We start from the raw sequence: 14,794 nt of genomic DNA on the forward strand, positions 1-14,794 counted from the left end.
TTGTTTCTAATGTTTTTATTTTTGCAGTCTCAAACTGAACCTTGTCCATATTGCTTTGTTCACATCCAGCGTGATTCAGATTTTTCGCACACCGTGATTAAATACAAATGGCGGAAAATAAAGGTTGTTGGGATCTACATGGAGCCCCTGTTAATGCGAATAAACACAAATTATAGAACTTGCATGAGTCAAGCGAGACAAAAATTGGCTTTGCGTTAAGTGTGAACACAGCATTAGTCAGTGAAGCACAGAAATCCTCCTAAGTTCAGTACAGTAAACTAGTTCCACTTCTGATTTAAGATGACACATTCCTGTCATGTGCTGCTGGTACAATTGCTGTGACCTGAATGTGATCCTGTAAACAACAAATAAAAAATGAAGGTGTGTGTATTTGTTTGTGTGCATATGAGAGTGAAAATGAGTGAGTTTGCAGCGAGAACCCAGACGGGGGTTGTGGGAGTTTGGAGCCATATGTGCGAGGAGAATCAATTTAAACACAATCAAAAGTTAAGAGGGATTAAAGCTACTGTGATGAGATAGCACACTCAAAATGGTTTAAAATAGCTGCAGAGATTACACTAATGTAATCCAATTTAAAGGAGCCTTCACCAAATATTTATTATTGAAGCACCATCTGTTTGAAGCCTGTAGGGTCAGTCCAATAGGCGGTTTTACACCAACAAGGCTATTTTGTTGTCCTACATTCCCTTCCTGTTCTGTCTGTCAAAAAAGTCAGGAAATAACCCCATTTTCTTTTGGCTCAGTCATCATCTTTGTTCATGTTTGTCCTCATTTGTCACAATGTAACATCAACAAATCTGGAACAGTTGGCAATCTGTTCTTCACTTCCTGAATTCCTTCATGAAAGTAAAACTCAAGGTGATTATGACTAATGAACGATTATAATGAGGACAAGAAATCTGACGCTTACATCATTTATGTTGTCTGTTCTTGCAGGCTAGGCGTTTATGGGGTCATTTTAAGACATTGTTATCACTGCTCTGACACAGATCCCAGCTCAGCACAGATAGAACATGCTGTAGAGATCAGACAGGCACGGTTTCATGCACGTCAACTGTGTTATTAAGAACAAAACTCTTCAATTAATGATGTAGCTTGGGATTGGGCGATATCACGGTATATTTTCTGAGATTATAGACATTTTTTAGCCGTTCAGTATTTTTCCATTATGTATATATTGAGGTTAGTCCATATCGGCGACTTTCATTTACGGGACAGTTCCGCCGGATGTCCCTCTTTCGGCCGGATGTCCCACACCTTCCTCTTTCTTTGTGTTAGAATTTTAAACTCCAGTCGATTTATGAGGACTATGGTTAAAGGTGCAATATGTAATACTGACAGCTAGTGTTAGAGTTACTGCAGTACAAATTCAAAATACTAGAGAGTCGTCTTCCCCTGCCCCCTCCTCCCCAGAAGTTCACGGAGTTTGCCAGGCTGAGACCGCAGCATCCACAACAATGTTGCTGGCTATATTGACAGTCATAAAAGCCTGTGCTCACACGGAGCTCTGACAGGCACACTTTCGGTTTTGAATTACAGTAGGAACTGCTAAAACCACAACAACCTTGCCGTCCTCTCCACCCGACTGAACACACTTTATTGGCTTTGAATTACGGCAACAATCACTAAACGCACTGCAAACTCACGGTCCTCTCTTCTCGATTTACAGCCCCCCTCTGTTGGCTTAAAATAACTCACCGTTATCGGCTACGGCTGCTGAACAGGCTACACGTTGTAAACAACCGTGGCCCGCTTGCCTGGTCCTCCGGTAACGTTAGCAGTTAGCATGGCGGCGTTAGCCAGGACCAGTCAGGATCACTTTACTGGCTGTGTCTCAATTGTTTTTGCGAGTAACCAAATCGGGTACTCTAGCTATATAATTCAGTGTGAGTACACAAATGTTAAAATGTCCGTCCCTTGTAGCCGTGATAAATTAGCTTGAAGCTAATGCTTACCTGTTCAGGAGGAAATTAGCCAACTCTGTGTCCTTTTGGGCTCTAAGCTGTCTCCATCTTTCAAATACATCTCTGACGCAACTATTAGAAACCTGCTGTTTTTTGATTCTGTTAGTTTGTTTGCTGCTTTCATGGCTGTACTAACGTTACAGCTGTAGCGTGCTGGGTTTTACGTTTCTACAGGTATATCTGGCTACCCAGCCTGGCTGTCAAACTGGGCAGTTGATAACAACACACAGGCCAAAACACAAACAGAAATTCCATCACGGAAATTTCAAAAGAAGAAAATACTGGCATTAGCATTGTTGTCAGAAAAGATAGTATTTCAACTTTACGTTTCCTTAATATCTGATGATGCATTGGGGTCATTTTTGGATTTATTACATTAAATATATTACATATTGTACCTTTAACTGCTCCTCAGATCTCTGCAGGGTAAATACAGGCAGCTAGCAAGACTATCTGTCCAACTGGAGTTTTCTGTTGCATGACTTGTTCCACCGAAACAAGTTCCTTCCCGAGGCTATTTTGCAGCGGCACTGTGCTTCCCTCCGGCGGCCAAGACGATTGTGATTGGTTTAAAGAAATGCCAATAAACCAGAGCACGTTTTTCTCCCATCCCGGAATGCTGTGTAGACTAGCAGGGCTGTGGAGGTCTGGCAATGCGAGACTATATCGTGGTAGATATTCCTTTTAAAATCTCTGGTTGAATTGGCCATTGCAAGACTTCACTTCTGCAACTGACTTAGCAGCAGCAACTGCTTTATACCATTATTGGATTTACAAAATGTTGCATACAGACATTCGCATTTACTGTATACTACTACGTTGATCTGTCAGGTATTGAATGGATTAGTTGATTTTGCCTGCTGTGCCGAGCTTGATGCTTCTTTGTGGGGAGTGACTAGGTTGAAACCTAAACACAAAACATTGATGCTGTAGATACAGTATTCTACATTCACATGATAATCATACCACACGAGTTGGCTGGCTAAGCTCCTTGATGCTTAAGCCGTCCTTAGCATAAAGAAATGTTTTAACCTTTAAAAAGTAGAAAAGGTATGATTTGGCTTAGTGCTTACCAAATTAACCTTGGCGGATTTATTGATTAGTCCATAGACAGAGAGATAATTGACAACAATGTTGATAATTGATTCAAGCGGTAATGCCAAACCTTTGTAGCTTTTCTTTGTTTTAGTGTTGCAAATTACATACATTTTTGGCTCTTTACAAATGTTTGGTAAGAAAAAAACAAGCAATTTCATGAAGTCAGCTTTTTTTTAATAGAATAAATGATTTATCAATTCCTTTTAAAAAGTAATCTACGGATTAATCTACATGCATAAGGAAAACAAGCATCAATTGCAGCTTGCCTCTGCCATTCACAAATTAAGGGAATTGAAGATATACCAATTAACGTGGAACTATGGGTCATAGAATTTGACATATTTCAAGTGATTTCAGGTGACTGAAAATTAGACATGTTAAGGAAATACATGCAACTTCAAAGTTGTGACTTCTACAGCATCATTTGGACACTGAAAAGTACATCCAGCCTGCTGTCAAGACCTTTAACCTCCAGACCCTGTTGCTTAAGATCATCAGTTCATCTACCTCAGCAGGCCAACCACCATTGTATCGATGGGAAAAAATGGAGGGGTAGAGGTGTAAATGGAGGGTAAGCTGAGCGTCAGCTAAAGCTTTAGCTTTCTCTCATGTGAGGGACTCTCATGAGAGAAAGACATGGGTGGAAGCAGAGATTACTCGGGGAGATAGAGGGGCTGGTTAAAGAGGATCAGTTTATCTTCACACAGGCCTTCGTGGCTCCTCGAGGGCTTTGAGAGAGAGTCTGACTTGTTATCCTTCTTTTGATCACAACAACACTGCATGTATTTCAGCAATAAACAAGACACCGGTTTGTTGTTTAGATACACCTGCTCATCCTGGTTTTCAAAATCACAATTACTCCACAGTTAGTCTATATCCACTACGTTCAACTTCCAGGATTGCTCCATTGCCGACGAAAATTCTGCTGGATTTCACTCATTTAGTCCGGATATCCGTTACCTTATGCTTTCTTTGTGTTGACATTTTAAACTCCGGTGGATCAACTATGGTTAACCTTTTCTCAGATTTCTGCAGGATATATCGTGACCCCTAGCTAGACTATCTGGCCAATCTGAGTTTTCTGTTGCACGACTAAAACAACCTTTGAACGTACACATGTTCCATCTAAACAAGTTCCTTCCCGAGGCTAATTTGCAGTGCACCGTTGCTCCGTTTGGTTTAAAGAAATGCCAATAAACCAGAGCATGTTTTTCTCCCATCCAGGGATGCTGTGTGGACTAGCCAGACCCTCCTCCACAGCGCTGTGGAGGAAGGTCTGGCAATGCGAGACTACACAACAGTTAACCTGTGTTGCTTCAGTTTACACTTTTATGTATTTATTTATTCATGTGTTGAGTCTAACCCCTAGACTCGAACATGCGTCTTAACTTGCAATCATAACTTCACTCAATGAGAGAAACCATGTACCAACTGTGTATATACAGACTACATACTTTTATGGTTGGAGCACAAATATCCAGGAAAAATGACCATAACAACAAAATCTGCGAGTTGGATAGGCAAAATGCTCCGCTTCTGAGACGCTCCCGGTGTGATATGACTCATGGCGGACGACGGAACAGAACCGGAATGCGGCACATCCGTTCCTGGTAGAATTTCAGGGTTATAGTCAGAGATTTTGGTGATATGATGATTTCCTCTGTGGTTTTTATCTATAATCAGATCATTATTATATCAGTATATATTATTCTGGTGTACACTCTTTACATATGTACTAGACTTGCTGCTATTAATTATACTGTGTCACTTTACCTAACTTGTCACTTACCTTGTAACTTTGTCTTTACTGTAATTGCTCTTGCGTAGTTCATTTCTTGTTTACCTCTACTCTTATACTACTTGTATATACTTATTTTTTATTTTATCTTTACTTCTCTATTTATCTGTACTTATTTCTGTCACCTGAATTTTTCCCTCTGGGGATCAATAAGAGCTTATCTGATCTTCTGAGTTTTATCATATGAATGTGCTGCCCCCTATAGACGACTCAAGGTACCACAACAAACTCACATTTGATCTCTTTAATTGTGCCCCGGCTCACACATGCATGACAGGGTTGACTCTTCTTTGATTAGTTTGTGCAGGTCTGCGAGTCCGGTCTCCCTGCCGTCTTAATTGCTGTTGCAGCTGAGACTACCAATATCTGACAGCCAGGATGCCCGGCAGGAAAACACAGCAAAAAACACTGTTTATTCTAAAGAGAAGAATCCAATTAGCAGATGTAAAGCGTGGCTAGGCTGAACGATCGCCTTTGGCAAAATGTAATTAGGACAGAGTTTACTGAGGCTACATAGTATCATATCTGTATCCCCTTTATTGGCAGCTTTTCCTGATTTTTTTTTGATTTTTTTTTTTTTTGCCTTTTGTAAAGGATTTAGATTGACTTCATACCCGTATCCACATCTTGAACGGCCTCTATCTGTCTGTGTCTGCAGCCAAACACACACACATCCCAGATGGAGACAGCCACGGATTAGTGAAGATTTTCCTTCATTTAATAAACAATTGAATGACACAGTTTTCAGGATAAACCCTCAAAGAAGCACAAGAATTATATAGTCTGGAGTGGCGAGAGACTATAGGGCATTATCCTACTTCATCATGGAATATCATACAGAATTACTCTCCGCATCCATCGCTGCATTTACATGAAGAAGAAGCGTAGTCTCATCAACCTACAGAAAAGCCTGATCCTCACTGATTGTGTCTCCGGTACGCAATGTATATTAATCATCATCCAATACCTGCATAGCACTTCATAGCATTATTCAAGGGGAGAGATTTCATGTAGACCCAATCGCAGCCTCATCCCAAAGAGGCCTTTTTCTCAGTGTTACATAATTGTTACAGCAGTTCACAGCACACAGAATAGCTGGTGGAAATGAAATCGTAACACTAACAGGATTTGTGAGGGAAAGCTATGTTTCAAATCTGAAAAAAAAGAGATGGGGCTGCTGCTGTACATTATGAATCAAAAACAGGCTGATAAGTTGACGGCTGCAGGAACGATGGTGATGATAAAGATATGAATCCTGAAGCATGTCTGATAGGTGGCCTTACTGCTCGATACTGACATGAAGAAATGCTAGATATGAAGACATGCTTTAGGATTAGATGGGGGGGAGGATTTTTTGCATTTATGTCTGACAGTACACACCACAGGGTCCGACATCTTTTCATGTGTTGATAAAAGCACTGCCATGGATTCTTCTGTGGGTGGAATACGACTGGGTATCGTTGAAAAATGTTCGATACCAAATAATGTGACTTTCATACCAGTTGAAATCCATTTCAACAAAAGAAATTACAACATTACACATTACGGCACAAATCTTAGTATTTCTTTTTCAGCTCCTACTTCATGAGCCCCGTGTCGGTGCGTAACGTAGAGTTTCTCCTGCGTGTCTCTGCAACGTGTACCGTTGCCAATCAGCCAGCATTATTAGATCTTGGTATAAGCATGCTGTATCCTTATTGGCTCACTGATGATGAGATGTACTCCTTAGGTATTGAAATTTGGTATTGAATGACGAAGATATTTTTCAATACTTGATACTAAGGAGGCAATTTGGTCGGTGCGTATCGAACGTATCGAATTCGGTACCCAGCCCTAGGGTAGACGTCCCACTCTATGAATGGTAATGATGGTCCACTACGTTATTATTAATCCCCCTTGCTTTCTAGGCAAGACCCGAACAAATCAGAACAACAACCTGAACAAATCGGGTCACGGTACCTTGCATGGATGCCTGGCCAATCCGAGCTACAAATCACTATGTTAACATCGTCATTGGGAACATGTTAGCATGCATTTAGCTCGAAGCATCGCTGGGCTTAAAGTCTCAGTAAAGTAAAATCAATGATTTCTTTCTAATCATATTTAACGCATTCTCATGAACGGGTTCGTACGATATCGTACGAATGTTTATACACACCAATTCGTATGATATCCTACAGAGCGACGACGGCGGTTAAGTTTTGAGCACCAAAGGGACTAGTTTAGTTCAGGAAAAAGATCATGGTTTGGATTAAAGCAGCCAATGCGGTGCATACAGCAATAAATATGTTGAATACATATGAATTACAGTGCTTTACTTTTCGTAGCTACATGTATATGAGCACAGCCTGTCATACGTGTTAGAAAATACTACGAAAAACATGTGAAAAGACTATAAACTCTGTAGTACTCTCTGAATAGACCAGGGTTTTTTTGCTGGCCTAAAATCATGGTTTGATGACACACTGGAGTCATCTTAACATACCCCTCCCTAACTACATAAATGTGATGTTTCTACTAACGTTAGAGCATAGCAACGGTGTCGTTTCATTTGCCCCCTCTGTGAGCAAGAGAGTTTGGTACGTTCACTCAGCCTCTTATTCACTTCAATTGGAAACCAACAGTTTACCTGTTTCAGTGCAATCTCCTTGCAGATCTAACTTTTGATGAGCTGTGTTTGGAAAGAGAGAAGTTGTTGTTCTCCGTGCCATCACCTTGTTCTGTACAATATTACACGACTAGACTACATAAAACATTATTCTTAAACACTGTTTGTAGCCAGTGATGGCTCTGCAACAAAAAGAAAAAAGTGGAACCATAATATGACATCCCAATTTTGCGGGCCAATATTGTTATAAGGGACAAATTTGACTTTTTCTACAGACCCTTTAAAGAAAACTCAGTGCACGTTTTATTATTCAGTGTCTACTGTATAGTTTGTAAATTTTCCTTTTTATTTTTTTTTTATTTTGTGCCATCGAACGTGCATCTTTTGCTCACATGCTGGATGTCTCATTTTAATCTCGTAACATATGGAATCCACAAACGGCTTGGCAGACCTGGCATGGCATGAATGATTAAATGTAAAGCTAAGCGATCTGCTAATCGTAATTTAGAGAATGTAAATGCAGTTGCCATGATGATGATGATAGTGAATGCAGTGACAGCAGCGTTGTCGGCGGAGGGGACCATGTGTCAGATCATATCCATGTCCAGCTGAGCTCTGTTGCTCACGTGAGGTGAGAGGATTGAGCCTGGGATTGTTTAGGGATTAGTCAACAGGATTTACCAGATTCAGAAATTAAGGGACAGGAGTGCCGCAGCGGCAGGGTCGCATTGTCCCAAGAGGAATAAGAAAGCACTGCAGCAACACTATAAGCCAAAAAACGAGTCCCTCTTTCTCTTGTGCTTTCTGCCTTAAAATCTCATCATCACATACACACTTTTCTTCTCTCCATCTGTATGCGGCCCCAGCCCAGCGCCCCACCACCACCACCAATCACCTAATTCTCCTGCCTCTACATGCTTTCAGTCTGGAAAAGAAGGAAGGCGTGTCTGGCTGAACAGATGTGGAGATTTCAGCTGCCGGTCTATGGATCATAACTCTCTCTCTCTGTATTCTCCTCTATCTAAATATTCACACTGGTTATCCATTTGAGCATATGAGGGACACTTTTCACATTGTTTTCTACCATAGAAGGATTTATTGGCAAAAATATATATTTTTCGTGTACGTTTTTTTTTTTTTTTTAAATCAATCTTCAAACTGGAGACAGAAGTGGACACCGACTGCTGGGATCAGTTGATCCAGCTTCAGCTGTCCGGTTCAGGTGACTGGGCACCCTGTGAGTTGGACATCCTTAATGTTTTCTATAATATCTTGTCTTCTTCCATTTAATCCTCCATTTTTTGCTCAGGTTTCCTATGTAAAAAATATTAAGCATTTTCAGTTGCTTTGTACTTTCGTGCACCTAAATTATATCTTTCTTCACTTAGAAAATGAAATATGCTTTGTTGAGTTTTACTTCTGTCTGGAAAATAATTGAGAATGAAGTCGTTTTGCAAACTGAATGTTATATGCAGACCAGTATAGTGTCCTGGAAAAGCAATACTGTAAAACGTAATAGTAAATCTTTGTCTGAAGTCATAAGGGAATTATCAGCTACAGTACGACATGTGGAAGCTAATGAGACATGCACATCATTACTGTACATTGAAAACCATGCATTTTCTAATTTTGTGATTTTTTTTTTTTTTTTTTTTTTTTTAAGGTTATGGAACGTCTACTTCCTCGCAACTAAATAAACCATTTACCAACCATTTATAACCATATTGGATTATCTGTAAAATGCATTGAACAGGATGATGAGCATGTCAGCTATGTACTTTATAATGTGATCATCTGATTCCAATGTAGCTTTATTCAACTTTACAACTGGAGCACATATATTCAGTTAGCTTTTGCCTGCTGCCATATAATAAGATAAGTTTGCCTGGCTTCAGTTAGATTTCAAAATAAGTCAAAGCATGTTTGAAATTGACTGATCCTGAGGCTCTTGGTGATTATAAAGGAGCATAACAGATCAGAGTAGCTTATGTCACGGTTATGAAATGCAACTTAATGACAGAATCTACTGAAAATGTTTGGGTTATTATTTTTCCCCAATTCACTTTTTTTTTTTTTTTACAGTTTTTTCCATATTGTACAGATGGACAAATACCAGCAAGAAAGACATCATTTAGCAGGAAGTTACAAAGACATCAGTTAGCAGGGTGAACTTCCATGTGATTCATTTTGTTGGGTTAGCAATATTTTTTTTATTCTCTCATAGGAAGAAACACACACATAACACACTTTTTAAAATATTGAGATAATCAAATAATCGTTTAAACACAATTACCAAAACTTCCCTTGATTAAGCTCCTCAAGCATACAGTAGGAAACTGAATATCTTTGGGTTGTGGACTGTTGGTCAGACAAAACAAGATGTTTGTAGATGTCACATTTGGCTTTTGGAAATTGTAATTGTTTCTGACATTTAATATTGAGAAAATAATCATTATTTGCAGCCCTGCAAAAAAACAGATTCAATCCAACATGGGAGCTGTCATGCAAAAGGAAAAAAAGCATATAAAAACAAAAATGAAATGAACACAATCAAGCATGACAATACTAAGTTATCATGAGGCATCTCCGTAGTGGCACCGGCCTTCCTTAATTCATGACAACAAAAGCTGCTGTGCCTCTGCTACATTCCATTAGTGAATAACTGTTTCCTGTGTTGTTGTTCCAGGTGACACCAGGAAGTTGGAGATCCCCAAAGGAGAGATGGAGGCTGTCAGGGGCCAGATGGTGGTGTTACACGCCTGGTACAGCCCCAACTCAGACATTTCCAAAAACCCTGTCGTTTGGCACTTCACGGGTAAAGAAACCAAGCAGGTGAGAAGGTCAAAGCGTCAATCTGCAACGATCTGCCCTATAGTTGACCCTTCTCTGATCTCTAGTGGAGTAGACGTTTAGAAGAAAGAAGAGCCTCTTTACAGGGATTAAAATGAAGTACCGTGTGTCTGCTGATCCTCCTACTACTATAGTGGAAGAGTAATACTGTATCTACAAACCAAAATATTAGGGCTGAAACAATGTATGGGCAATCAATTTAAAGTGACATTGCGTAACATTGGATTTCGTTTTTGGCGATTTGGTGTCCCTGTAGTTGGCTCAAAGCAGCAAAAACCTAGCGAGTTGACAACTTTACTAACAGCCAAACATCAAGCAACAACACGAGACACAGCATGCCATGATGTCCATAGAGGCTGCTGAACCCGGTTCTTTTGCCCGCTCGTTCAGCTCTGGTTCTGGCTCAACACCGGCACTCCCTGCTAGTACCCCCCCCCCCCCCCCCAGATATACCCATTCTCCCTATTACAATTATTTTTAAGCTGTTATTTGAAGGTAAAACAGTCACATAATGCTGCTTTAAGTTGTTTTTCTAGCAAAAAAAATACCAAAGATTTCTCTGGTTCCAGCTTTTCCAATGTGAGGATTTGCTGCTTTTCTCAGTTTTCTATCATTTTAATTTGAAATAACTTTGAGTCTAAACTTTTGGTCAGACAAAACATGGTATTCGAAGACATCGCCTTGGGCTTCAGGTTAACTGTGATCAGCATATCTGTTTTACCATTTTCTGCCATATTTTAGATGGATTAAACGAGAAAATAATTGCCAGATAAATAGGTAAAGAAAACAATTGTTGGTTGCAGCCCTGCAAAATATAGAACACGTATTTAAGTTACCTTTTGTCATACTATATCAATTAAAAGTGTATTTCAGGAATTATTTTTCAAGAACAAGTAGTAGGCCTAAATCACATTTGAATTTTATGCGAAAGGAAAGAGCCTTTTTTGAATTGCATGACTGTATATGTTTAGAAACCCATCTGTTGATATGTAAAATGATCTGTGGAGATTAGGATTATTGCAAACACCACTGCTGATGTCTAAATCTTAGTGGAAGGAGAGATGGGCGTTATTAACAAAAGGATGGCACTAATAACGTGTGTGTGTGTGTGTGTGTGTGTGTGTGTGTGTCAGAGTGTGTGTCAGAGTGTGAGTGTGTGTGTGTGTGTGTGTGTGTGTCAGAGTGTGTGTCAGAGTGTGTGTCAGATCTTTGCATGATTAATATAATCTAAACAGTTAATGATGCCTGCCCGATGCCAGAGCTTATCTCAAACAGGAAATCTGCCTAAAATTCAACATCGACCATCTGTACATGTCAGGATTATCTTTATAAATGACGTTGATTTCTGTTATATGGTTAATCTGCACATCTTAATATGGCCGCAGAAAATAATAAAAAAAATAATAATTTCACTCGAATGACCAGAGAGAAAAGTCTCTGTCGTACCTTAATTTTCAATATGTGTTGTATCTCCTACAAAGTCTCAGACTCTGAGTATTAATAATTAACGGTGCAATGATGATGCGGTGCTCAGTGTTTCCAATGGACATGTTTTCTCTGTTCAGGTGATAAGCTTTAGCTCAGGCGAGGTCGGTTATGGCCAGAACGAGTTCACCAAAAGAGTGGGCTTCAGCGCGGCCATGCCCTCAGCCAACCTGTCCATCTACATCAACAACACCCAGGAGTCTGACTCTGGGGCCTACTTATGCACTGTCATCATCCCTGGAAGTCCTGTCCTTTTGGGTAACATACACCTTAATGTCAAAGGTAATGGACCACAGCGTCAGGGGAATTTCAAAGGTTAGATTTAATCAGAGCGGCCTGCGACAAAGCTTACACATTTTCTTTGGATTTGGAAATTCGGACCAAGTGAATGCTGAACATAATTTGAAGGATTTCAGATCAAACCAGTCTGTTTAAAGTCATGTATTTACATGTATGTGAGTATGCACTGTCCAAATAAAATTCATCTGTGGTTTAGGGATTCACTTGCCTCTGAGGTCATGGTGTCATCCTCCAGCAGCAGATGGAAACATTGTGGGATCAAAACATTTACTTATTGTTATGCAATATGGCTACTGCTCCATAAAATCTCCACTTTTTAGCAGTGGATTAAAGCCTAACGTACAAATTGAATAAAGGGTCATTGATCCTGTATTCTTATCTGAACTTATAACACTCCGTCTGCCTGTCTGTCTATTTCTGCAGTCCCTCCTTCTCCCCCAGTGTGCACCATGACAGGGAACCCAGTGGTGAAGGGCAACGTGACTCTGAGCTGTAAGTCCAGTCATGGAAAACCCGTCCCTCAGTACAAATGGACCAAGTCTGCACCTATGTCTGAGGTCTTCTTCTCCCCAATGCAGAGTGAGTATTTTCTTAGCACATGACGAGGATGTTAACTCGTATATTTAAACGGTTAGTGGCCTGTGGGCTTTACTTTGCTGATGGATGCTCCAGATGCACCACAGAGGAAGAAGATCCTCAATCGTGCCATAACATGCAGCATGAAATCCTCTTTACAGATTGAGACAACTCAAACCACAACATACTCCACTCAGAGCACTGCCCATGCAAGAGAGAAAGTGAAAAAAAAATGCATTTGTGCATGCTGTGCTTTCTATATGCTGCTATTGTTGCATTATGTTGTTGATGTTTATATCCAAATGGTGCTGCAGAGAAAATGTCATCTGTTTCTGAACAACAGGACGAGTTATTAGGTATTGACTTAACTGCTTTGATCTTTGGCCCTCATCTCTTTATAGCAGAAAAGTCCTCAGACTCATAATATGAAAACTACTCCCTCTGATTGTGCTTTGACCCAGGGTTTTGTAGTGCTGTATGCACACTCATGCCTACATCACATGTGTATCTGCATCCTCTTACATACCATCAACACTCGAACCCTTTCTTTTTTTTTTTATTATCAGTCCTGACATATTCTCTCTCTCTATGACACTTGAACTCTGCTATCACTGCTTATCTCTTTCAGCAATCTCTCTCTGTTTTCCCTCTCAGCTGATCCTCTCTCAGCACTCCTCATTTTCTGTTTCTGTTGACCTCTGTGCCTAATCTAACAAGCCCCATGTCATTACTTGATCAACCCCTCTAAGAGGCATAAGTTGGATTTGGGACTTCACTCCACCCCCTCCCCATCAGTTTGTACCACTCCTTTGCTTCCTCTCATTCATGCTCTCTCTTTCTCTCTCTCTGCCATCTTTTCTTCTGGAAAAAAAAAAAAAAAAAAAAAAAACAGAATGGAGAGCCTGCCCCCAGCCCATGTTTGTCCTTGGGTTCATGGGTAAGGGTTTTCACTCATACATTTTCCACTCATTTCCCCAACTCCCATCCCACCTCCTCACCTGCAAACTCCTCGAATCACAGCCATTAAGCTGTAGAAAAAGCTTTAAAAGAAAACAAATCAACCCAATCTGTATGAATGCTTATAGGATTATGTTTCAGAAATCATTACCATCAAAAAGAAAAAGCTTAGCGAAGGTGTCAAGCCAGGTAATAATCCCACTCAACCTTATAAATTCACATTCTCCTTGGACACTCATTGATTGAATCGTCAAAAAAATTAAACTCTCGAGGAATAGCAGTAGTTTATCCTCACTGTAATTGTATTACATATTGGAATATTTTACTAAATATATCCATAATCAGAATTTTGAATATGAGACATATATTTCCATTTTGTAAAAGAAGGGTTGAATTTGTTCTTTAAATCTTTTGTAGTATGTGTGATGTGTTAGATTTAGCTGTCATCCTAATGCATTCATTCATGTTTTAAACAGTCTTTTTGAACCAAGGACCATTCCATTGGGCTGGAATGATGATTGAATTGATTGTAATAGTGATTCAAAGGAATAGTTTTTAAAGATTTGAAGGCTAATTTCTTGCTCAGAGTTAACTGGCTTAAATTAGATTACCAATACTCATGGTATATAGCCTACAGTATATATACAGCTAGCTACAATGAGAAGCCAGTTAGCTTAGCCAGTTAGCAAGCAGAACTCTGGCTCTGTCCAAAGGTAACAAAATTCACCTGCCAGCAGCTTGAATTAGCTCACTAATTTACACATTACAACTTCTTTCTCAGATTCGGACAAAAGCAGAGGGTTTAACAGGTTTTAATTAGCTAACCTAGTTAGTGATAAGTTATAAGGATTCTGGTAGGCAAATCTTGTTACCATTGGACAGAGTCAAGCTAAGCTAGCTGTTTCAGCTCGCTAACAGTCATTAAATCAATTAAAACCTTTAAGAGCACATGTTTTTACGCTTTGGTTTTTGTACCGATCAAATAAGACATAATGTGTAAATTAGTGAGCTTTAGAGGTCTGGCGGGTTAGGGTCAGACAGAGCCAAGCTAGCTAGCTATTGTCTCTAGTCCAGCGGTCAGCAACCGTAGGCACTAGCAACAAGTGCAAGAGGTTTTTTTTTTGGAAATGCTCTAAT

General features: G+C 39.9%; 1 protein-coding gene across 2 annotated transcripts in view; it reads left to right on the plus strand.

The window, feature by feature from the left end:
- Positions 1-14,794, plus strand: part of esamb (endothelial cell adhesion molecule b) — a 65,048-nt gene that overhangs the window by 42,504 nt on the left and 7,750 nt on the right. Inside the window, exons 2-5 of one of the 2 annotated variants that reach the window (XM_031296398.2) lie at positions 10,176-10,321; positions 11,905-12,106; positions 12,548-12,703; positions 13,593-13,637. In XM_031296398.2, coding sequence (XP_031152258.1) covers positions 10,176-10,321; positions 11,905-12,106; positions 12,548-12,703; positions 13,593-13,637 — 549 coding nt within the window. The remainder of the gene's footprint in view (positions 1-10,175; positions 10,322-11,904; positions 12,107-12,547; positions 12,704-13,592; positions 13,638-14,794) is intronic. The other variant, XM_031296399.2, reaches the window with a different exon arrangement.

The sequence above is a fragment of the Sander lucioperca genome, chromosome 5 (genome assembly GCF_008315115.2).
Source record: "Sander lucioperca isolate FBNREF2018 chromosome 5, SLUC_FBN_1.2, whole genome shotgun sequence".
Classification (NCBI taxonomy): Eukaryota; Metazoa; Chordata; class Actinopteri; order Perciformes; family Percidae; genus Sander; species Sander lucioperca.